This window comes from Mastomys coucha, unplaced genomic scaffold, assembly GCF_008632895.1.
Source record: "Mastomys coucha isolate ucsf_1 unplaced genomic scaffold, UCSF_Mcou_1 pScaffold1, whole genome shotgun sequence".
Classification (NCBI taxonomy): domain Eukaryota; kingdom Metazoa; phylum Chordata; class Mammalia; order Rodentia; family Muridae; genus Mastomys; species Mastomys coucha.
In genome coordinates this window covers 86,410,957-86,437,424 of record NW_022196891.1, presented here as the reverse complement: position 1 = coordinate 86,437,424, position 26,468 = coordinate 86,410,957, and the positions used below count along the sequence as shown (strand labels likewise).

Below are 26,468 nucleotides of genomic sequence, written 5' to 3'. Positions count from 1 at the left end.
CCCCTCCTCCTCCTCCTCCATCCCCTCCTCTTCCTCCTCCATCCCCTCCTCCTCCTCCATCCCCTCCTCCTCCATCCCCTTCTCCTCCTCCTCCTCTTCTGCCTCCTTCTTTTCTTTTAGTTTTGAGACACTGCTTTGCTAACTTACCCAGGCTGGCTTTGAACTTACTCTTTAGCCCCAGTAAGCCTTGAATTCCCCAGCCTCTCCTGCCTTAGCCCTTGGAGTAGCCGGGATCACAGTCTTGGTTTGACAGGCTCAGCAGAGCATGTTTTACAAGATCGATAATGAATGAGAACTACATTATCTGGTGCTAAGAATACAGGGTCGGACAAGCAGAACTAGCTTCCTTGCATGCTGTGCGCAGGTCTGCATGCGAATCCTTTTTTTGCTAGTGAAATGTAATGTAAAATACTAGTATCCAATGTTATTTACAATAAAGAATAGATTTTAAACGTTTGTTGTGAGTGCAGTGAAGGTAAAATGTTATTAATATCGGGGTGATGGCTAAACCCTTGTATGTTGTTGAGCGGCAGTCATAAATAGAATCTTCTAGATAGATAATGGCTATTTTCCACCCAGCATTATAAAATATTAATAATCTTTAATGTGGCTAATTTATTTCTAGCAATCTCTCCAGAGGAAATATTTAGAAACAGGGGAGTATTTATACACAAATATATTCACAAGAGAATGTTTTATAATGAGTATACTTTCTAACAGCAGGAGTCTATGTGTATGTACTACACTATGATAAGTACAAGACTAGCAAAGAGAAAAACATGGCTAATATTACCAGTAAGGACATTGCTACATAAATCATTAATAGTTAGCATTAGTCAATACACAGTTTTTTCTTGGTCATTAATCAAGTTATAATTAAATAAGAATGGAGAATACAGCATTTAACATAGGTTATGAATCTAACTATATAAAAAGTATATTGAACCAGATTTGGTGGGCCATGTCTGTAATCACAGCAAGTTGAGAGGCTAAGGCAGAGAGGTGGAGAGTTTGAAGCTAGTCTGGGCTACGTAGCAAGACCCTATCTCAAAAAAAAAAAAAAGGTAAGGAAAAAAAGACCTATCAGAAGTCTAAACTTAAGCATATTAACGGTGATATGTCTGTGTTCTGGAATAATGAGCATTTTTAAAGCCATCTTTGTAGCATCCTTCCTTATTTTCCTAATTTGGCTTTTACAATGAACATGTCTTATAAAGTAAATGGAAACAATATGATCCAAGTGGATTTTGGACACAAGTATTGCTGTTTTAATCTACAGATTGGCCATCCGTTGCAAGCAGCTGGGAAATGAGATTGGAGCTCTAGTCTGAGTTGCTGGCTCTCTGTCAGCCAGTGGCCAGTGGGGCAGGGTGCCTTTTAATCTCCCTTTGCTTATAACCATGGTAAACAAGCCTCACAGGCTTGACCTTTTCCTTACCTACCAGATGATTCTCTAGCCCATTCTAAAACCTGAAAGCTAAGCGATTAAGCTTTCTCTGGTTGCAGCAGATGATGGATTTCCATCATCTGGCTACCACAGTGTATATCTTTGGCTGCATATTTTCTTCTGATTAATCCACATCATTTACATATTTTCTTTCTTTTCTTTTTTTTCTTGGATATTTTCTTTGTTTACATTTCAAATGTTGTCCCCTTTCTAGGTTTCCCCTCTGGAAACTCCCTATCCCATTCCCTTCCCCCTGCTTTTATGAGGGTGTTCTCCCATTCACCCACCTACTCCTACCTTCCTGCCCTGCACTCTCCTACACTGGGGCATCAAGCCTTCCCAGGACCAAGGGCCTCTCCTCCCATTGATGCCCGACAAAGCCATCCTTGGCTACATATGCAGCTGGAGCCACGGGCCCCTCCTTGTGTACTCTTCAGTTGGTGGTTTAGTCCCTGGAAGCTCTTGGGTGTCTGGTTGGTTGATATTGTTGTTCCTCCTGTGGGGTTGCAAACCCCCTTAGTCTTTTCTCTAACTCCTCCATTGGGGACCCTGTGCTTAGTGGAGCATCTGTCTCTGCATGAAATCTACGTCATTCACACTTCTGGAAGGGGTGGTCATGCCAACTCTCAGTCTACCGCTTATGTGGCATACACAAGGAACATGCAGATCCCCGTGGGCCCCAGGAACTCTGCTTAGGATAGACTCCGGTGGTTCTCGTTCTGGAAGAATTCACTAGACTCTGGAGCGATCCAAGGCATCTAGATCTAAGAGGATAGATGTAGCATCGTGATCTTCCTCTCACCTCAGTCTGTTCCAAGAGATCTTTAAAAACATGTTACCTATCAGCTCTTACAGACAGCTCAGTCTTGGACATTACCATTACCATCTGAAATCACAGACATGTTAACGAAGCGCTCGTAGGTTATTTAAATGCAGTATGCCATATGATAGTTAAATCCCTAGCCATGTATGCCGTATCCTAGAGAACAGTGGTGCTATACTCAGGTGTTGACTCAAACGTATTACTAAACACATCAGTGGAGATGCTATACGTGTGTGCCATTAGCGGCTCCGTGCCAATCCACTCCCTTGCCGTGAAATGTAAAATTCTCATGATTTAAGTGAAGTTGTGTGGTTGAGAATAAAGTTTTGATCTCTTAACACATTTTAAGTGGAAGAAAAAAAAAATCAAAGACTTAAGAGTTGAACCGTGTGTGTAAATTTGTCATGCCCGGGGTGGGAGCTGAGATGTTTGATGCTGCTGTGTGATTGACATGTACTGATGAGTCTCTTTCTAAACTTGCAGGAAATAGTGGCGGCCATAAACGCAGGGATTATCCCCTTAGGCAACAGCTCCAATCAAGTTAGTCACTGGGACCTCGGAAGCTCTTTCTTCTTTGCCGGCACCGTTATCACAACCATAGGTAGGAGACGACTCCCTTTCTCTCTTTCTCTTTGCTATGGTCTGCGACCCGCCATTCATCTGTTCAGAGCTCCCTTTTATAGTCGGTCAAAGCCGTCTGAGATAGAAAACTAGGTTGTAATACACAGAGTCCTGAATTAAATGGTTGAATCCAGGGAACAGGCAAAGTAGTCGTCGGTTCAGGACATAGAGTTAAGCTTAAAATCTGTACCTGTAAAACTCGGGAGCGATATGGTGGACACATTTGACGTGTGATAATAGAGTGTAATATATCAAGATTGGTTTGAGATGATGGTTTCTTTGTTCATGTATTCCCCTTCCCACCCCCCACCCCCCACCAGGCCTCTTGTCTTCAGGGTGACAGCATGACCGGATTTGACTCTGGTTTTGGCTTTGATGTGGTTATTCGATGTTACCTATCACAGTTTATAAGTCTTACCCCCTCCCTTAACAGAGCACTTGCTGTTATATTGATTGCTCATGTGTTGGGATGACAGGTTGTGTTGTCTGCATGTTATATTTTGACAGTTAGCACAGATATATCAACTGTGTTCATTGTGATCCCAGGCAGGACTCCGGATGTCTTGCCTAATCTCATTCTTTTTCTTTTTCTCTAAGACATTGGAAATATTGTTGCAATTGAAGCTCATGTTGTCTTTGAGCTTGTCTTGGGTGTGCTCGGCACTTTCCAGTCAGCAATATAAATGCACACAGCCCTCCCTCTAGTAACCAGACCTTTCATGCTGCAGAGCTTTCCAGATTTCTCTTCATATCCCACATGAGATTCTCCGTTCTCCTCACCATTCTCCATGGTTGGGCGAGGGTTCCAGCTTTCTGGTTCATGCAAGGGAGTGTGTTTAATCCATGACCTTTGAAAATAAGGATACAGATTCATCAGTCATTGATGCCTTTCAGGAGAGGAGAATACGCACGCGGGCTCATCTCTCCTGGGCTGGGATCTCCGCTTATGGGATGGTCTGAGACTGTGAACATTTCGATTTTATTGTTGATTGCCATCAACAAATTACAACTGATTATGCTGTTGTAGATACAGTTTGGGGGTCACCTCTCAACACTGTTAGTACCTTCTGGGGAGATGATGGTTTTCTCTGGAGATCGAGAAAACAAAGTTGATGCCGACATTTCTGTCAGTGGGGTCAAAAGTTGTGTGGCTGTGAAAATATGAAAGAGCAGCAACCTCGGTTCTTAACCATAATAGCAGGTTCTGTTTGAGGCTTAGACATGTTGGCCATCTCTACTGTGGAAATGAGTATTTATTGTGTAAACTACTTAGAGTCTGTAAGCATTGGGGAGGGAGGGGTGGGTAAAAAGGAAAAAGAAAGGCTCACAGACTGAGTGAGAACGGTCTGTTCCTGTCCAAGGATAACTCTAGAGTTCACATTGTAACTCACTGTGCCACGAAATTATTTCGCAAGAGACTCGATCATTATATGCCCCGAGGGCTGCACTGTATGTTTATAAACAGTCTCATTTTTTTTTTGAATCCCCAAATTCAGAAAGTCTCACAGACTCTATACTTCAGCGCATGAAGATAAATAAGCCATTGTCACCAGCCTTACCCCCAAATTATAGCGACTGGATGCAGTGGCTGGGTTGCTTGGGCTGCATAGGAAGAAGCTGGGGAGCCCTGTCCTTCCCTGAGCCATCTATGGTGGCTCAAGTCATTCCGAGTCACCCTCTGGCATCTTTTGCTCTATGGCCTTTCTCACTCCTGTGTCAAGGCCATCTTCTCTGACGTTGGTCTAGATGAAGAGTTAGACCTGGGTGGAAACGTTGGTTTCTTTTTAAGTGTCCATGCGACAGCCAGATTTCATATTTGTGCAACTCAAAGAATAAATGTCAGTGTGTTGCTGTGACCCTTCTGTGTTTCTCGGCCATGCGGGCTGCGCCCTGCCACTAACTGCACTGCTCCTTTTGGAACTAGAACTTGGGGGAGTTTCAGGCAGGTGGCTTGCAGTGGCGGCAGCCACATGGGCTGCAGACGACCGTGGCTGTTCTATTTCACATTAGCAGTTTGAGATGCAAGTACGAACCGGGCAGCTTGTACGTTGGAACAATGTTCAAGGGAAGGTTTATTATGCAAAGTGGCATATTAAACTTTAAGACCCAAATTTAAGGAATTGCTTCCCAATTACTCACCCTTTCTAAAATTGGATCCTTCCAGCTTCTCCAAACTTTATTCCACAGCTGCACATATGCTGTCTGTCCGTGATCTTTCTTTTTTATTTTTTTTCCAGACCCTTCTTCTAGCCCACCAGCTCCCATAGTTGGCTCTGCCTTTACAGTAACCTCAGACTTGAGCGATCACCTTTCTAGCTGCTACTGATTTGGTCTAAACTGATCTCACTACACACCACTTTTACTGAAGAGGTCTACTTAGATTCTCCCTGTGTTTCCAAAAAGCCGCAACCACACGCTGTTGCTGCTAGTCTATAAAGTCAGGGGGTTTTATCTGTTTGGTTTTTCCCCTGGGAACCCCAATTTCTGAGATATACAGGGTTTAAGAATTAATTTAGGGAGAACTGCAGAGATGGCTCAAGGGTTAAGAACAATTGCTGGTGTTGTAGAGGATGGAGGTTGGCAAAGATTGGGCCACTCATAACTGCTGTAACTGGTTTCAGGGGATCCACTCCCTTCTTTGGAGTCCACAGGTACCTGCACACATATGATCCACATGAGATCTCTCTCTCTCTCTCTCTCTCTCTCTCTCTCTCTCTCTCTCTCTCTCTCACACACACACACACACACACACAAATAAATTTAGCTTTAAAAGAATAAATCTTACAATTGAGAACAAATAGGCAGTTAGGTGGTGTAAGCCGTGGTTCAGTTGAATGCTCCCTAACACTAAACTGATAGCTAGTGTGAGCCATGGCTCAGTGGATGTTACTTAACACTAACCTGATAACTATGATACTAAATTCAGGGCATGTTCAACACATCTCATCAACAGCTGGCTTGATCATGCATTTTTGTATTCAGAAGATAGCAAATGCCTTATCCCTGATGCCATCAATATAAGAGTCAATGCTCTTGACCCCAGCATGCACAACCAAGAGTCAGGGTGGTTGGTGGGTAAACGCAATAAGGTGTGCCAGGTGCTATAAACTAAGAGCATTTAATGGGAACCCATGGGCTCCTTCACAGGATATTGAGGTAAGTGGTTAGGGAGGAAGGGGCAAAGCATGCTTGCCTCTGGTTAATAAGTGTCCATCCCAAGACTGGAAAAAGAGCTAGTGATTTCCAAGGCAGATGTATATGGATGAGAGAATCCCAGGCACAGCAAGTTGAGGGAGAGAGATGAAGGCAGAAAGCTCCAGGTCTGCAGGTCATCTGGAGTGGTCGCTGATGTTCGAGGGCCTCATCCTGAGGATCCTGTGACTTGGTGCCAGTCTAAGGGGCTCATTTTGGATTCTTGCTGCTTTTGCCACCACTGGGAGGTTAAGGAAGAAGGGCACAGACACTGCTTGCAGCCTCATTGCAGAGATAAAATTTGTATATGTAAAGGAGCCAGCGGTGTCACATAACCTTTACATGGAACTGGGGTCACAATGTGGTTAAAGGAAAGCACGGGCCAGAGCCAAAGATGATGAACCCGAGTTGGACATGAACTGGGAACTGGAACTGTGCTTTGAAGAAAACATTGTGTCTCTGCTGGTGGAGGAGAGAAGCTGCCCAGTCTGTGGTAGATCAAGCTAAAACCCAGTCAGAGTATCAACGTGACTTGGTTTGGGGATGAAGAGGTAAACATTTATTATGTAGATCAGAGGGCCATTTTAAGGGAGTAGCAGGAAATACTGACTGCTGGAGGTGGAGGGGAAAAGGCAGTTGGATATAAATTGATATTAGAGGATTTTGTACCTACTAAATAAGAGAAAACATAGATTTTTTGCTGTTAATTATTTTTTATTTCATTAGATATTTTCTTTATTTATATTTAAAATGATATCTCCTTTCCCGGTTTCCTCCCTGAAAAAAAGAAAGAAAAAGAAAGGAAAACAAACAAACCCTGTTATTTCCCCCATCCCCCTGCTCACCAACTTACCCTCTCCCACTTCCTGGCCCTGGCATTCCCTTACACTGTGGCATAGAACCTTCACAGGACCAAGGGCCTCTCTTCCCATTGATGACCAACTAGGCCATCCTCTGCTATACACATGCTGCTGGAGCCATTAGTCCCACCATGTGTACTCTTTGGTTGATGGTTTAGTCCCTGGGAGCTCTGAGGGTACTAGTTAGTTCATATTGTTGTTCATCCTATGGGGCTGCAAACCCTTAGATTTTTTTTTTAAAGTAAAGTAGGAGATGACAGTGAGTGGTGTTAGGTACATCTTTCAGGCAGAACATAACTAGAAACTGCTCAATGCGACAATTGGCAAGTGGGGACAGGGACACACAAGAGCCATAGGAGTTACGGGAGCCGCGGGAGCCATGGGAGACACGGTGACACACAGGAGCCACAGGAGTGGTAGGAGCCATAGTAGCCATAGGAGCTGCAGTGACACCCAGGAGCCATGGGAGCCATCAGAGGCATGGGAGCCATGGGAGCTACAGGAGCATTGCCTGGGATGTCAGAACTCGGTGTGGGAAGATGAAAGGGAGATAGGGGTAGACAGAAGGAGATGAGGGATGAAGTTGTTCTTGGTGACTAACTGTGAGACGAAGGGAGTGAGGACTTGAAAGCCAAGTGAGTATTTAGACCGTAGACTTGTAATTCATGGAGAGCTAGCGTGGATCCTAGTCAGAAAACTGAGGTTAAAAAAATAGCCAAGGTTTTAAATGCTGCGTTATTTTAGGAAGCGTCATTTTAGCACTTTATCTCCCTGCCCCCACCAACTTTTCTTTCTTTCTTAATTTGGTTATTCTTTAATTCTGCTGGCTCAGTTATGTTACTTTCTGGTCATCGCACTGGGGTCAGAAAGACCCATGGCCAATCAGGATGCCAATAAACAAGACAGGTGTTTCGAGTGAATGCTGCAGAGGAACATGAAGTGTGATCATGGAAACCAGAGCTGGGAGTGGGTGGCTTCTCCAAAGAGGCTGCTGCAGGAACTCTGACGGGGTGACAGCATCTGAAACCTGAGGGATGAAAAGAAGTCAGCTATGTAAAGACAAGTAGAAAGATGAGTTCAGTCAGAGGGCACAGCCGTGGCACCGATCCTGAGGAAGATGGGGTCTTGCATGTTCAAGGAATGCAGATGAGCCACAGAGCAGACCCTGGAGGTCTGGAAGAAGGGGCCCAAGAGGAAGCCATGGAGGTTCACAAATAAGCAGGAGCCAGAGCATGAGGGACTCAGAGGGTCATGGTAAGGGTCTCTGTGGAGTGGGAACCACTGCAAAATCTCATCAAAAGAGTGGGGGTAGGACTGAGGAGATAGCTCATGGAGTGAATAAAGTGCCTGCTCTGCTAACAGGAGGTCCTGACTCAATGGACTCCTTAGTTTACCATCCTGGGCATTCCTTTAGGTCTGAGTAGGGAATCTTTCCTTTCAGGAATATCTGCCACCTTTACAAAGAATATTCACTTTCTGCTACCACAGTGCTGAGTTTGAGTTCAGCTATGTAGTTCTATGGTTTGTGTGGCATCTGTATTTTTCTATATTTTTGAATCATGGGCTTTCTGTTTGATTTTACATGGCTTGAATTGCTAAAGATATTATGCTATTGATACCTGGCTTGCTGCAAACTTTTATTCCACCATTTTGGAATTGCATTTGGCTGATGAGAAACAAAGGCTGAGGAAAGAAGGAGGAGGAGAAGGAGAAAATGAGGAAGTAAAAGGAAGATGGAGGAAAGGAAGAAAGAAAGGAAGGAAGGAAGGAAGGAAGGAAGTTCTGGAGTAATTTTGTAAAGGAGTTCTAGATGAAGAGGAGGAAAAGTAGGAGAAGAAGAAAAGAAGAAGAAAAGACAAAGAAGAAGAAGAAGAAGAAGAAGAAGAAGAAGAAGAAGAAGAAGAAGAAGAAGAAGAAGAAGAAGAAGAGGAGGAGGAGGAGGAGGAGAAGGAGGAGGAGAAGAGGAGGAAGCAAGAAACAATGTGTTTTGGAAACATAGAGAGTGTGTTGTAAACTGTAAAACATTTTCTTTTGCTGGCTTTTGGCCGGAGTGGAAAGAATGGAAAACTATAAACTGTAACTCTGAATTTCCAATGTTTTGTGTTCCATGTGGTGGGTACAGAAATCTCTCTACCAGTGTGTGGAGTCAAAGGGTCTTGAAGCAGAGGTGTAGAATTTGCCACAAACCCTCCCAAGAAGGAGAAGTGCCTGTATCTTTGAGTGTTGAGTGCTAACTGACTAATTCAGCACATTCATGTGTCTGTGGCATTTCACCAGCCTCCGAGAGAGCTGCATGCTGGATTTTTTTGTGTCTATTTTAAATGAAAGTTAGGGTTCTTTTAGGCAACTTAAAGATGAATAATTTTGCAAACCGACTTCTAACTTGGACTCATTATATTTTTAAAATAACTTATTAAAGAGGATGATTATTTTAAAAACTTGGAATACTGGTATTGTTCTACTGAATGAGGAAGTGTAAATGAAATTGTTTTGGGTCTCTGACTCTATGACTCTTGCCTACACTAAATTAATGAAAGTAAAACTCGTATAAAGATGTTAATGTAAATTCTTCATATTCAAAACTTGCATGCAAGCTTGTGTATTATATGGAGGAGGAGGAGGAGAAGAGGAGAAGGAGTAGGGTGAAGAAGAGGAGGAGGAAGAGGAGAAGGAAGATGAGGAAGAGGAGTAGGATGAAGAAGAGAAGGGGAAGAGAAGGAGAGAGAAGAGGAGGAAGAAGAGGAGGAAAAGAAGAGGAAGAGAAGGAGGAAAAGAAGAGGAAGAGGAGGAGGAAAAAGGAGGAAGAAGGAGGAAGGAGGAGGAGGGAGGAGGAGACACCCCCTCTCTACCCTCCCGTCAGAGAAATGCCCTGTGGGTAGAGTTAGATTTGTAGAGTCCAACTTTATGCTGGATGGCTGATGGAGCCAGGTTCCTGTGAGTAGTGTTGCAGACTCCTAAGTGGATGAGCTAAATTAGTCATTCTGTCTTCTCATTGCATATGTACGCATGCCAGGCAAGAGGAGGAACGCTGAGTACCTGGCGCTTCTTGAAAAGGGATTTGGAACTCTTTGTTTCCCAAGCATTGGCCTTTTTTCAGTATTATATCAATATCAAGTTTGCTTCTTATCGGAGCAGAAGGAAGTTTTCTCTCATTTGTACATAATTTTGTGCAGGTTACAACAATGCACTTTTAATCTTCTGGGAACCAATGACAACTTCTGTGACCTTCGAATTGTCCCAAAATGGGCCTGGAGAGATGACTCATCAATTAAAGGCTCTGTCTGTTTTTCCAGAGGACCAAGGTTTGGTCCCTAGATGGTGGCTCACAACCATCTATAACTCAAATTCCAGGGGATCCAATACCTTCTCCTGGCCTCAGTAGGAACCAGCCATGAACACAGTACAGATACATACCTGCATGGAAAACACTCATACATGCAAAATGAAATAAATAAACCATAAAACTACCCCACAATTAGCAACAACGGATTTTCATGTCCTCAATAAACACCTCATCTGTCTCTTCCAATTCCCCGTGCCCTCTCATCTCTGGTCCACAATACCATTGGGTCCTAGGGTGTAAATTTTATTGAGCATTTGGAAGAACAGCACAAAGCCAGTCTCAGCTCTGAATCTGATTAAAGCTGGGCATGATACTTAAAAGAAGACTGTTCCTGTAGAAGTCTCATTTAATAAGGAAGGCATAGAGTGACATTTGGTCAGGCTTGTCTACTTTCAGCTGGCAATTATACTGCACATCCTTGAAGGTTTTTAGAACAGTGAAGTCTTACTCTTAAAGAGTTGTCACTGCATAGTAGTGAAGGCATAGCATGGCACTGACAGAAGAGCTAGTGCCGGTGACACTTGTGCACATAAACCATTATGGATTACATGTGGCAGAAGAGCTAATGCCGGGGACACTTGTGCACATAAACCATTATGGATTACACGCAACAGCTTCCACTCGTTGCAGGTGGGAAGGAATTCTGGGAAGTTCTTGGTTCTAAACTGTCCAGAGAAACACTGCTAGCAAGAACAATTAAAAACTCAAGTCATCAGCAATGCGTGGTACCTACTAGCCTTAAATTCTGGTCACTTCCAACACTCCTTTGAAATAAAAAGCAAGCAAACAAGCTAGCAAACAAACAGACAGACAAACAAACAAACACAGGGTCCAGGTCTAGTGGATGCATCCATCACACCTCTCTGAAGATGCTAACAAGGAAAGCAATCACTGGGCTGTGGTGTGGCTATGACTCAGTAAGTAAAAGTGATGCCACGCAAGCCCGAGGACCTGAGTTTAAACCTGTTGAACCCACAAAATACTAGAGTGAGTAGTAGTATCGATAATTTTAGTACTCCTGCGGGGAGATGGAAAGAAGAGATAGGAATGCTCCCAACCTGGTGTACCTATCAAAAACAAAAAGCAAAACAAAGAAAGAAACAAAAAACCCAGAGAGCCATATTATCTTAAACAATGTAGACGACAAGAACTGAGACCTGACCTGAGATTATCCTTTGACCTATGTGCACATACCTCTGCATACATGTGTCTGTGTCCATGTGATCCAATTTGCATACCATGCCCATTTAGTATAATTTATTACTTTATATATTTATATTTCATAATATATTTATAGTATACTTAATATTATAAATATATTTATATGCTTATAAATATATAATTTATATATTTATAAATATATAGTATAAAATAAATCCACTAGCATGATTTAGTTATTATGTGATTAATCACTAATGCTGGAAATTAATACGGGGGCAGTTACTTTTTAACCAGCTATTAATCCAAATAAAAGACACAGAGACTTTTAGAATTATAGTAAGTGTTAAAGCACTGGAGCTGGGCAGATATCAACCCTCTGAACTATTTTGTCTGCTCTCATGCCTTGAACCCCAATATATTACTTGACATATGTTCTGTTTGAGCTGCTCCTGCTTCATCAGGCCAGCCCTCATGGTCACATGCTCATGTTCCACATTACTCCATGGCAATTCCCCTCTTCCTTCTCATCTTAATCTCTCTTGTGGTCCCTACCTGAGACCCCCAAGCCCAGGAATCTTTTCCTTGCCTACCTCTCTTTTGCCCAGCTACAGGTTAATAAAAGTCAGCAACTTTTATTAACTGATCAGGGATAATTGGGGGGCATGGTTTATATAAGAAAGGCTAGTGTATGTGAGAATCTGCTCATCTTTGGGTAACCACGTCTTGGGACACAGAATTTAGCATGAGAATACATAGCAGCACCAGGCCAACCCCAACATTTCCACTTTTTCTAACTAAAAAGGGTCTTTCTCTTGCAGTAACAAACTATATACAGTGAGAACAATTATGCAATCTCTGGTCATAACATCCAGTCCCTTTGTATTTGGCAACTTAGGAGAAAGTATTCTATTATCTATCCTATCTTGTGAATTTAGAGTTCTGTATTTAAATCATGTTTCTCATTACCATCATAATCATTTAAATCCTCTAACTTTCGTAATTGTAATCTCCAATCTTTAAACATTGGTTTACAATTTCCCCCAACCTTTATAAAACATCATCTAGATCCTCTAACCGTCATTTATCAACAATAGAATGTCTTGCTATAACATAAACTTCCATGTCCTCCATGTCCTCCAACCTTCCTAACTTGCCTTTTCCATCCTTATAATATCTCTTTAGACTCTAAAATATTTTCTTAGATCCTCTGTAACTTAGGTTCAATTGTGAGACTATCATTATCTAGTCTTCAACCCCATCAGAAACTTGAGAAGGAATAAATATTACCTGAGTGTGTAGGAAGTGCAGGCTAGCAGCTTCCAAAAATTATCAAGATGACAGGCTGACTGGATAATCCACAAAATTCTGTATAATGTTGGAGCATCTGGCCCAGTACATCTGACAGATGTGTTTGTGAGCTAGGACCTGTGAAGGACTTGCTTACCCTGTCTTAGCAGAGCTTGGCAATCAACTTTGCCTATGTCCAAGTTTTGTTTATTTTGCACATCATTCTGTCTGCAGAAAGAGAGAGCTAGGGCATCTTCTTTGCCCAGTGGCTAGCTTGCCATAATTGAAGTCATCTCCAAATGGAGGTCCTTCAATGCTTGTCATCTTCTTCCAAGCAGAATGGGGGTGCTGCCAGGAGCTGACATGTCTCAATATCAAAAGGCCTTAAATTAATAAAAAAAATAATTAAATGCCATATCCTGTAAGTTTGTGAGGTTTTTAAAGACCATCTATTTATTCATAGCATATCTAAATAGGTAAACTTGTTTTTATCTATTCAACCTAGGAACCTAGTATCAACTTTATATTTCTTAATTATCTTAGACAATTTATAATAGCATCTTTAAAAGTGACTAGAACTTTATACCTACAAATGAATTGTACCAGTCCAATACCTTATAAGAGCTGAAACATAATATATAATATGTTATAACAAAAATAGCCTCAATTTTGCATCAATATATAGAGATTTATACCAGTCTAACAAAACATATCCTTAATATATACTAATATACAAATATCTATGCTGATGTAAAATTTTTGGCTAGCAGTAGCTCTAATAATTGAAGAGTAGATTCAATAATCTACCCATTATTCCTATTGTTTCTATATTTTTCCTATATATCCCCCCTTTTCTTTTCAACCCTTCTCTCCCTACATAATAATGAAAGATAGAGAAAAGAGAAGAGAGAACTCTTTGAGTATAGCCTTTTACACCTTGTTTTGTCTTGTATAAGACAATTTAATAACTTGTAGCCAACCCCTTTATAACAACAAGTACCCATTACCCTATAGAATGACCCAAACTCATCTACCCCACTTCTTGGGAGTGGGGTGATATATTCTCTAAAAATTGCTTTCTGCTATTTAGGGGCAATGGTACCTTTTGGAGACCCTAAGAAAATTGGGATGGTAGCCAAGTCCTGGGAGAGCTAGCTGTATCATTTGTTGTCTGGTCTCTGTGGGATAGAAACGTTCAAGGCTCAACTGAAGTTTTGGTCACAGTCTGTAAGGCTGGATGAACCAAGGTCATCTGAGGTCAGCAATCCTCCCTGAAACTGTTCTGGAAGTAAGTACCCTGAGAAAACAGCATTGAGGCAGTCTGAGGCAGGATCAGGCAGGCCAGAATCCTCAAGGGTGGACCCTGTTAAGGCTGCTTCCTTGGTTGTCATTTTCTGTGAACATATAATCTCTCGTAAATAATATACAGTTTTGTACCAACAATATTTAGAATGTGTGAGGTGTACAGCTCTATTAATAAGGATTTTTTGTCCTTTATTTGAGCAGGTGAAAGACATCTGTCTTTCTTAAGCCAGTTTGGATTGTAACCAAACTGTATTATAAATCCTCATCCATGCCTTATGAAAGGATGGTATGACGAGTCTTGTAGACTTTTGTAGACAACAAGATCTACTGGGTATAAATAGATAGAAGTTCTGGCTGGAGACATAGACATGACCCAGATAGTTTCAGAGTTGTTTCAGTAGAGAGTTTAACATTATACATTACCCATTCAGTGCTTTTGGTTTTCCTTTTCTTCCTGTCTGTAGTCAAGATCTTCAAGAGGTTCCCTCAATCACATCTGATCCTTATGATTTTGGATGGAATCTAAAACCCTTTCTCCTCCTCTGTTGATACAAACATGAAGCCTCTCTCTAAACATAACATACCTTTTGTCTAGCAGTTTGAAGTCATCATAAGTATAGACTGGTCCAATCTAGCAGCCCCATTTTTATCTAGGTATGTTCTATTTTGACCGCTCTCAAAGAGGATGTATAGTACCATCATTACTATTGAAGATATAACCATTTTCATGCTGATAAATCAAAACAAGGTTAGTGGAGTCCAAATATCCAAATATATTTATTATTATTTATTGAGACAGAGTTTAATTGTGTAGCCTGGTCTGTCCTGGATTTGCTCTGCAAACCATGTTGGCCTCAAACTCACAAGGAATCTATTTTTCTGACTTTGTTTCCTTTAGCAAATCCTACTGGCATGTACCACCATAATCGGCTCGAGCATATTAAGTATATTGCATCTGTTTAGAGGTTTGGGTTTGGGTTCTGTATTTTGTGCTAGGCTGAGATGCGGTCTGTTCTCCCATGGGAGCCCCATATTCCAAGGAGATTGGCTGGCTGTTCAGAGGAGTGTGAGACCCTGCCTCATGTAAGCTCTCATGAGTTGTCATTATTCTTCCTATGGGAGCCCCACATTTTAAGGAGACTGGTTGGGTGCTCAGAGTCTCATGATATTTTCCCTCATGCTAGCTTTCAATAACTCTTAGCTGTGGGAAGCATACAGCTTGCTTTTTTGTTTTCCAGCCTTTAATGTGGTGTTCCACTCCTGGTTGTCAACCATAAGCTATAGGAAGCATGCAGCCTGTTGCCTGATGGTGGCCTCTATGACCTTGCTGGCCTGACTGTATAGCAGGGGCACTCAGTGCCTCTGTGATTTCACCACCACCCGTCTTGAGCAGGGACTGGCCTGCTGCTACCTTCTGAGCCACCACCATGGTCTTGAAGAGACAGTGGTTCTACCCACCTTGGCTTTGTGAAGAATTCAGCTTCATCCATTGGGATCAGGTGACAGTCTTACTCAGACTTTCTCAGTCTTACTTAGAGCCTCTCTTCAATTTTGTATCCCAAGAGCAGCACTTGGGAAGTGTCCAGACTGGTGTCTAAGCCTTCTACTTTTACTCATGGGCTTTCCCACTATTCCAGTTCTGGCTAAAGTAGTAGATGTCCACAAGCTAGTGTAGCCCTAAACCTCACCTCAGAGAAGACCCAAGAGAAGCATGATACACACAAGGCTGGGCTACAGGATGTCAGCAATGTTTTTTAACCTATCAGGGATAATTGGGGGCAAGGTTTACACAACAAAGGCTGGTGTACATTTTGGGGCAACCAGATCTTGGGATACAAAATTTAGTATTAGAATGCATTTTAGCAGCAGACTACCCTGAACATCATGATTCATTTCTTTAATCTCATCATTCAGAAAACAGGGGCATTCAGGATTTCTATGTGTACTATCCCATGCTAGCTAGGCTTAGTAAAGCTAAAAATAAGCAAATAGATAGATGGATAGATAGATAGATAGATAGATAGATAGATAGATAGATAGATAGATAGTTTTCATTAGGGAACCATGCAACTGAGTTAAAGAAATCACAAAGAAATTCTCACAATATTTTAAGCAAACATTCAAAGCCCCAGTGTCCAAAGTTTGGACACGCCCATTTGAGTGACATCATAGGATCAGGTGTCTTGTCTCTGAAACTCCAAGATTCTGAGTTGAATTCTTTAAACATGACTAGAGTTCTACCATTATCAAGCCATGACATTCTGGGTTTAAAATTAAATAAGAATTTGAGAGGGGAAGAAAATGGAATCTAACTGCCAGAAAAAGAATTCAATATATTCTTTTGGAGTTACGTGGGCTTATCATCATAAAACAAAGGTTGGGTGTGAAAGGGTGTTGTTAAGCTATAGAGACAGAAAGACCAGGGCCTGAGGATCATAAATCACACGTTGGAAATTCTTTGTCTTTTTTACAGTGTCTGTTGGTTGATTTTCATAAATGTTTGTGAAGGTTTGAAAATGTGCAGTGCTAATTGCTTTTTAAAATTCACAGAAATGTTAGGATGCATAAATCAAGGCAGCTAAGATAAATGATCACCTCTGTCAGTAGAGAGAGGAAGCCGTTTGTGTGGCTGCATTGGAAAAACAGTGAGAAATGAATGGTGTGCTCACTTAAATGAAATTCTTTGTATTTACAAATATATGAACATCTCCCCCCATGGTTACTGTCACACTCCACCCTTGACTTATTGATGCATGACATGATGGCTTTTGTCATTCAAATATGAAATATCTCCTGTAGACTAATGTGGTTGAGTAGTTGATCCCTGGCTTGCGGTGCTGTCTGGAAGGTTGTAGAGATGGGGCCTTGTTGGAGGAAGTGAATTACTGAGGACAAGACTCAGTAGTTGATGCCTACTTCCCGTTTGGTTTCTGCTTCCTGAATGGAGCTGCAGTATGATCAGCTGCTTGTCCTGTGCTGCCATCCTGGCTTCTCCACCATGACGGAGTGTATCCCTTTAAACTGTAAGCCAGGATCCACCTTTCTTCCCTTAAATTTCATCTTTTTGGGTCAAAGCCATGAGATAAGTAACTAATACAGGCCTACAGTCTTTACAGACGTTGTGTAAAGTTGAGCTGGTTGAGGGATCTCCCCTAGAATGACTAGTAGTCTTTCAACTGGAAATTAAGACAATGACTTAATTCTTTACACTGTGAGCTTCCAAGGTACATAAAACCGTACTTTGATAGTTATGTCCTTTTAAATACCCATGGTCACAATGCCCCACTTAGCCATTGTAAAGGGAAGTCGTCCATTGACTTACTGTATAAGTCAGGGTTATTTGGTTATCTGAATTATAACAGTCTATATGATCCAAGATGCTCCTTAAACCGACGGGAACTGTACTGTGTGCTGCGTGAGGATCTCATTAGTCTTACCTAGATATCTTTTTTATGTTTGAGATTGTATTCTAATTACAACATCTCTCCCTTCCCTTTCCTCTATCCAAACCCTTCCATGTATCCCTCCTTCCTCTCCCTCTATCTCCTTCGTGGCTTCTATTTTCCTCAGGCATTGTTGTATGCATATATGTAAGTGTATACTTACACATATTCACAAACATCTATTGGGTTCATATAATGAGGCTTGTGTGTATGTTTTAAAGGCTGACCATTTGGCACTAGATAACCCACTGGGATGCTCTTCCCTGGGGATGGCCACCTCTCCTGTGCCCAGCCTTACTTGGGCCTCTGTAGTTCTTTGTGTAGGGCTGAGGTTTTATGTGAATTTTTCCTTATAGTTTAGCGTGTCTATTGGTGTCACTCTTGTTCAGCTCACATTTGGATGGCCTCGTTGGACCACTTTATGGGTATAGCTTCAGCTTCTGATGTTGCTAGGAGACACAATCTTACAGTAAAGTTTCCAGGCTTATCTTGTAATGGGTATATTATTCTCAGACAGGTGCCTACCTAGGGCAACATCACATCACTGCAATTGCCCTTTGGTTACTTTCATGTAGGAGATGTAATTTAAGCATGGAAGGCATCATGTTCTCCAGGATGCTGTGTTAGTAACCAATGTTTTCTTTCCTTTCCTTTTCCTTCTTTTCTTAAGTTCTTTCTTGTATGTAGTGTATGTGTGCATATGTGTGTGTGTTGGTGAACTTGTGGATAAGCATGACATGTATGTGCACACTCCCTGACCAGCAAGCCCCCGGAATTCTCTTGTCTACCCACTGATGGGAACACAGGTGCAGACAACCACACCAGCTTTTTGCATGGTTTCTGGTTTCTGGGAGGGTTGAACCCACACACACCCTTCTGCTTTCAGACAAGCACCTTGTTAATTCAACTGTCTTCCTAGCCCTGATATTTCCTGTAAACCCGCGTTTTTATATTCTGTTTTACAGACTTCCCTTTACTATTTCACTAACTTCATTTATTGGGTTATTTTTGGGAAAAGTTTATAGATTTGCTGCTTCCATTCTAAGTCTGGTTTTCCACACGCAGTGGCACTAGCGGTGTTTATACTTACCATTTATTCTTAGGTCTCTAGTTTGCTTATTAAAACTCTTCCCACATTTATTTTTCTATAACTCATGGAAACTTCTGTGTCTGCAAGCGGAAGCATTGGTTAGAATTTCTGCTCTTTCTGCTCTGCCCTCTAATTCCTATTATCTTAAATGATGATTTGATTCTTTACATTTGCACATTCAATTTTCTGTGTGTCTTATATTATCTTTCTGTTTTGTTTCTCTTTTACTTTCTTTCCTTACTGGTACTGGGAATCAAACTTAGGAACTTTCCCTTCCTGGGCAGGTGCTTTGCTGCTGGACCACTCCTAGAGTTCTGGCTTTTGTTTTTAGGTGGTCATCAGTTGGCTTTGGACTCTAGATCTGAAGGCAGGATGGTTTATTCTCATCCCTTGGTATTCTAATCATGGCTGGTGTCCTACAGAGCAATTTCATCTTCAGGGATGCACCGTTCACTCACTCTGATAGTATTAACCTTGAATTCATGAACTAGTTTCTTGAAGGTTGGGCCATAACAAACTGACAGGCAGGATCTAGTAAGACACAGAAAAAAAGAAATAAGAGATACAACCTGGGATGGGAAGGAGTAGGCCAGGTGTAGAGGCCAAGAGTAGGAGGAAAAATTTTATTCAATTACTACTGTATATATTATTTATATGTGATTAATTTTAATAAGATAATTTTATGATGTTATTTAAAATTATTAAATGATCTACTTACTTTGGAGATGGTGTTACCACATAGCCCAGATTAGCTTTGAACTCATGGACCTTCTGCCTCAGTTTCCAGTCATTTGAGGAGGAAACTGTTTTAATGGAATTCAATGCTTGCTGTTTCTTTTCCAGTTTTTCTACAGCTTCCATGTCTCTGATTGGCTGGTTATTTCTAAGCTACATACCCAGAAAATGATGAGGGCCCCTGAGGTCTCCCATTCTCCCATACTGTGGAACTTTCCAGATCGCCACCTTATAAGTTTTACACAGCTGCTATCATCGAACATTATTAAAAAAATAGTTGGGTTTTGTTGTTAGTCTGTTGTTAATCTCTTATTCTACCTAACATGAAATCAAACTAGAGCTGTTCTGTCTGATGTATTAAGATCTAATCCCATAGAGGAGACACATTTTGAAGGTGTCATAGGCTACAGTCCCTCATCTGGACTTAGGGGGTGCTCCTTGTGTGCTCTTTATTGAGTGATAAACACGTTCACCTGAACAACCCAATTGCTGTCATTTTGAGTCAGTATCTTGTTATGAATATGGATGGCTACTTTTACCATTGTGACCATATCTCTCACAGAAGCATCTTAAGGAAAGAGAGGTTTATTTTGGCTCATGAATGTGGTCCTCCTGGTAGGAAGCCATGGTGGCTGGGGTTCCTCTGTCCATAGTGGATGATTTTAAGGTACACCTATTTTGGTAGATCATAGTGCAGAGACAGGTCTAAAAGCAGGATTCAGCTATAATTCTCAAGACCTACCCCCCAGTCACGTGTATCACCTAGCCTAACTCTCTTGTTCTAAATTTCTCAAAACAACTCAACTAGGGTTCAAGTGTTCCAACAGGAGCCTGTGGGGGACATTTCAACCACAATGACTTCTTTTCCTGATCCTTTCTTTTATCAGAAAGCAAGGATCTTCTTTTACCAAGCTCTCGTACCTACCTGCACTCCAGTTTTCTTGAGTCTGACTTTGGTATTTATGTAGTGATGAGGTTAAAACTACACTGACTAGAGTTGATGAGTTCAGAATTATTGCCCTTAAGTAATAACCACGGCAAGGACGCATGCCTCCACCCCGATTTCAAGTGAAATTGTTTCAAATGTCAGCAGTCAGTACGTGAAAGTTTGTGTTTTACCTCTTCAAGCTCTCATACCTCACTGCCGCCTGCACTCCAGTTTTCTTGAGTCTGACTTTGGTATTTATGCAGTGATGGGGTTAAAACTACACTGGCCATCTTGGTGGTTACGTTTTATGATTTAAATTTTTATTTTTATTTTTAATTTATTGCTCTTCTGCTTTGGTCCATGATACTTTCTTTTGTGGAGGTAGCAGTGTAATAAGGCATCTCACACAAGATTCTACTTGGCAATCCTGTATTTATGCGAGTCAGAATGGCTCTATCAACATAACAGTTGTATTTACTACCCGCTAATGAGATGTTCTGGAAGCTGCTATGCTTATTAGGCTCTGGAATGAAAAGTGAACCACATTTCACTTTGTAGATCATTTGATTTAGTCTGTAAATTATATCCAGGGGGAACATTTCCTCAAGGAAGAAAAGCACTGCCATTACTAGCATCTCCATGATTCTTGTTGTTCTTTTCACCCACAGTGGACATGCGTCCCAAAAAATCTTAGGGGATTAACTGAGTTAAGACAGGAACTCAAGCAGTAGTCAAGTGCAGGGTCAAACAAGTAAACCCATGCCACCAGCTAGCCCTACTTACTCTTACGGAGTTCAGGGTACAGCCTAGGGAATGATGCCGCCCACAGCAGGGGTCAGGCAGGAAGAGGGTTGAGAGATTGGGTCAATTAACAATCAAGATAATTCGCCAAAACATCCACAGTCCATCCTGACCTAGATAATTTCTCAGTTGATATTCTCTACCTAGATTTGATTCTAGAATCTAGGGAAATGCATAGGACTAACCATTGTAGATACTTGTTCTCTGCCACGCTTCGTGTGACCCTCCTCCATGCTTGCTGTTTCCCTGAACCACCGGATGATTTGAAAACAACTTTCTCAGTGTCATCTGAAGAGCTTGGATTCCAAGAGAACCTGGTATTCTGAAGCCCACAGTCTGCCACATTGCCTTCAGTATGCTTGGAAGTAAATTTTATTGAGTATGTCTGCAGTTGATCTAACCATCTCCAGGGCAGGCTCGTAAAGGGAGCTGTGCATGTCAGTCATTCCCTGCTTGATAGATAGGTAGCTTTGCTGACTGGTTTTATGTCTCACTTATTAATGCTAAGATCAGGAATACAACTTCAAACTGTGCTGAGTTGCTGGAGGAAAACTATTTCTATGTTTGATTTAATGTGGTGCTTCAGGAAGTTCGTTCTATAGAATCCAGACTCCTGATGTGTGCCTCTCTCTGTGCCAGGAAAACTTGTTATTTAGATTTCTTATTAATGGATGTTTTCCCATTCCTTGGATGCTATTGGATCATTTGTTCCTCTTGTTGGAATAAGAGGAAAGTCAGGTCACCTAGCATTTAAATAGTGAATTTAAAGCCAGTGATAGAAGTAACCTTTTATTATAGGTTGAACGGGTATCTGTCTATTGGCTTGTATTCAGAAAGGGGAGTTGACTTGGATGTAAAGCTCTTGTGTTATCAAAAGTGCCTGTCTTCTAACACAGAATCAAGTCTAGAGTGGTTAGATGCTGCCACTGTAGAGGGTATAGGAACACCAAGGACTAAGAGCCACAGGAAATGCTAGTGTGCCAAGAGATCAGACAGGAAAGATAGAAAACAACATGCTTACATCATCATGTTCTTCATTATCATTTTTGTCTTTATCATCACCATCACAACTTTTTGTGAGAGGGAATTCCTATCAACTTTAGGAATAATTGTAGGTTATGTGCACACATCTTCTTAGCAAGAGTATTTGAGAGGAGTTCATTGGAAAGCCTCTTGAGACAGCTGTAACTTCCTATAGATTTTGCAATTGACAGCCTCTAGTGATGGATGCAATCATGTAAGTTACATATGAGGCTAGCAAGGGGGCCATCTTGTGTAATAGAAAAGGGGCCATCTTATGAAATAGCAAGGGGGCATTTTGTGAAATAGCAAGGGGGCATCTTGTGAAATAGCAAGGGGGACATCTTGTGAAATACTTTTTCAACTATAGGCATTTGGCTCCTGGGCAAAGAGGAATTTGCTAATGATGAAGTTTATACATGGTGTCAAATCAAGTTCTGATTTTGTTTCTATGATTCACAATTTTTGATACATGTACATTTTTTTCCATGTAGAAAGATTTGCTGTGTGGTGTGTCTTTGTGTGGGTCTAAATCCTGTTATTATGTAAGTGACAGAAATCTCTACAGTAGCCTTGATTCCAAATACTTGCTCTAAGCAGTTGGATGAGTAATTTAATAAATCTGAAACTTAATGTTTGATAATTGATCTTCAGTACTCAGGGCCTCAACAAACCTCTGTTTCTATATTTAGAAAATGGTGGTAATTCGTTGTACTTAAACTTCATAAGATTATCTTAAAATGTTAAGGATATAGATGAATTATCACCGTGTTAGACAAGAAAGCAAAAGTGTTCAATGAGTATTGCTGTTTTCCATGGCTTCTCTTCTGGGATGGAATTATTTTACTATTTTACCCTGGGGAAGGAGCATCTAGCTAGTATAGTGATGGCTGATATGCGAATGTTCTCATTCAGGTAATTCAGGAACCAAATATCCAGACTGAAGAGAATTTGTCTTGTGATTAAAGGTTATGTTTGATTAGGACCTAGACCTTCCCTCATGTCTTACACATCTGTAATAAGAGCATAACCACCTTCACTTCTTACATATTAAGAGGTTATAGTATGGTAACTTAGCTGTTGTGGGGTAAACAGTTTAAGGTTTCATGTGGGATTCTTGGCCGATAAAAACAGCTCTGTGAGAACATGTCACAGGCCACCTTTGACACCACAGGTTAGCTGAGGAGGGCCAAGTGTGGCATTGGCAGCTGAGGTACCAATAGCAGCTGATGGGGGCCAGCACTGGTAGAGCTGATGAGGGTCAGTTCAGATAGCAACCATTGGGCCTGCTGCCAATGGCAGCCAGTGACTAGAGTACTCATTCAGCCGACTTTTCTCTGAGGGAACAAAGCTTGTTTCATTGGGGCCAGTACTCCTTGTCACTGGTGAGAAACTTGCTGAACTCTTTCAATTCTTTGGGGGCTGGTAAGAAGGAAAAGAAAAAAAACAGGAAAATCACCCCCACACACACACACACTCCCCATAATCCCAAAGCAATAATTCTTATGTCATTCATTAACAAAGCTTAAACAAGCCAGTCTATACAGCAACTTTCCCCCTATGCTTAGCTAACGACAATTTGTATTCATTTAGGAACAGATCATTACCTATCTTATGTCTTATTTTTGAAGTCTGGCTCAGCTAAATCGGCTAAACATCTATCCTCTATTCTTATACTCAGAATCATTTATTCTTTATTCATAACTCTGTATGTAAAGACATGATGCACACTGAAACCTTTGGCCACATCCCTAGATCACAAGGTCAAGGAACTCAGGCCCAACTGCCGTGGGCTGGCCTATCTGGGCCTCCCTCAACCCGCGGGAGAAACGGGGTCCTAGTCAGGTTGACAAGGCGTAGGCAAAGAAATGACGGCAGAGACAACACATGGAGTATAAGATCTAAATGTATTTCTTAGAAATGGCATCAGACTTTTACAGTCATTGCAAAAGAGAGATGGTAAATCTGGCAGCTCAATAGTTGAGGTACATCTGAGGCTATCTAAAACATACTGGGTTTAAAGTAGCAGCTATCTCCTCTGAACTGGTGCTGCATCCCCCGGGCCCAAACACTCTGGGCCCGGGGGACTGCGAGAGATACATGAATCTGAGTCCTAGCCCATCTAAGTTCTAGTGCTAGTCCTGCATGTGAGTCTAAGTCCTTCTTCTTCTCCCAGTCCTTCTGTTAGACTGAAGTCACTAGGCAAGCGACCCCCACACCAAGGTCAGCAGGGTCTGGTAGCTAGGTGTGAAGCAGGAGGAAGAGGGGTGGAGCCCTCCCTGTTGAGGTATTCTAATGTTAATACTCTGGTTCTTGTTGGAGGCAGGCAGAGGGGAGTCCTGACCTAACACTTTTAGCTAATGTCCTAGAGTGAGGGAAACCCTTCAATTACTCTCTAATATAAAACATTAAATTAGGATAGTTGGAAACATTGTGTCGGCCAGGAGACAATGCCCAATCTTAACCATTTACAAATCATTTCTTGGGGTACCTTTATGCCTAATTATGAGGCCGTGTTGACGATTGGAAAGACTGATCTAGAACACGTCTGAGTTAGGGGATACCAGCGACTAGTCTGAAATCCAGGAGCACAGAACCTCTTTTAGGGTCTTATTGCCTCTTATCCTTTATCAGGATTTTATCCCCGATATTTTGGATGTGACTGGAGTAAACAAGTGTGCGTAGCACCCAACCCAAAGAATGAATGCTTTCTTTGACCATTAACTTGTTCCAAGCCTGTTTTTCTTGCTATTACAATTACATGCATGTACGATTACATCCATGTACAATTACATGTATGTAACACATGAAGGATCACTGTCCTTCTTTTCTCACCTGTGCAGCTCTTGCTATTCTAGGAGGAAGGGTCACATTCTATTCTTGATTTGAACTTTAAACTTTCTACCAGCTACACTAACTTCCCAAAATTATTTAAATCAAACTAACTTCCCAAAACTAGTTAAATTGCGTCAGGAATTCCATAAAATCATTAATTCATCTAAACGGCATCCTTTGGATTTTTCTGCCTTCTCACTCACTCCACCACCAGTCTTGTACAGTTTTTACTCTATAGTACCACAGTTGTCTTTCCATACCTAAAATTACTTACATTGCTGAGTGTTACAATAGTGTTTTGATTATCACTTTGGGAGCAAATATTTAATTTATATTTACCAAATTTCGCCTTTTCCATGAGTCTTGAGTAAAATTAAAAGCATAGACAGAGCAGGAGAACTGGCTGGATCTGAGCATGCCCATGTGATCAAAACACGTCACAGGAATATCTACAGACCAGTCAGGTCAACTCAGTATGTTCTCTCAAAACTCTGAGCGTATTCTAACACAGACATGGAGAGATGGCTACTGCAGAGTTACTGCTCCCAGGAAACAAGGGAACTAGAAGAAAGGCAAGAACTTGAGCTAAATCCCAAGAATCCACATGGATTAAACACACAGTTCCTTAAGGAATTCGATGAAACTTTTGTGTTACAAACTCATGTGCGTGAACACTTGGTCCTCAGTTGGTGATTTGTGGAGATCGTGGAGCCTTTAATGCATAGAGTCCTACAGGAGGAAGTGAGAGCCTGGGGGACAGAAGGGGGTGGCCTTGGAGGTTGTATCATAGAGTGAGTGGCAGCTCCTGCTTGTTATTCTGGAGTTTATAAACCCTGAAGTATCCTAAGGTCTTTTAACACAAATCCCCAGTCTTTACCCCCTGCACTTCTAGACTGATACTCTGCTTTCCAGTAATACCACAGCCACCGTCATTCTCTGAGAGCTACAGCCTGAGCTATTCCGACTCCTTAGTCTCTGATGGCATTCGCTGCTTCTGAATGCTGAAATCTCCTCTGCTCTTTCTGTCCCCCTCACACGCAGTAACTTCTAACGCGCTGCAGTGCTTCCCTTTCAACCAGCTGGACTCATATACTCACTCAATAAACACACTGTATTATTTAGCTCTCTTATTACTGTAGGCAAACAACTGGCTAGAGGGGATACAACCCATAACCTCAAGGAAGGCGTGGCCGTGAGAGGGGCTCTTGGCTCTGATTGTGGAAGTAGGAGGTGGCTGAGTGCATGACCTCTGCAGTCAGGAAGCAGAGAGGGGTGTGATACCCTCCTCTAAGTCCACCATTTCTAGAGCAGATGTGGCAGAATGGCTGTGTGAGGACGTTTTGGGTCCATTATGGAAATTTCTCAAAAATATCATACTTAGAAGGAGGACCAGGACAGGAGTAGAATAAGGCAGAGGAATCAGGCCAGTAGTTGTGATGAGTGGGAAGTATTTGGTTAGGTATCTAGGGAAAACATACAGGGCCAGGGTAATAGCTAAAATGTCCATACAGAACTTCTTCTTCTTCTTCTTCTTCTTCTTCTTCTTCTTCTTCTTCTTCTTCTTCTTCTTCTTCTTC

General features: G+C 41.7%; 1 protein-coding gene across 4 annotated transcripts in view; it reads left to right on the top strand.

Moving 5' to 3' along the window:
* Positions 1 to 26,468, top strand: part of Kcnk2 (potassium two pore domain channel subfamily K member 2) — a 200,359-nt gene that overhangs the window by 100,599 nt on the left and 73,292 nt on the right. For all 4 annotated transcript variants that reach the window (XM_031338419.1, XM_031338429.1, XM_031338438.1 and 1 more), the window contains exon 3: positions 2,754 to 2,871. In XM_031338419.1, the coding sequence (XP_031194279.1) occupies positions 2,754 to 2,871 (118 nt within the window). The remainder of the gene's footprint in view (positions 1 to 2,753; positions 2,872 to 26,468) is intronic.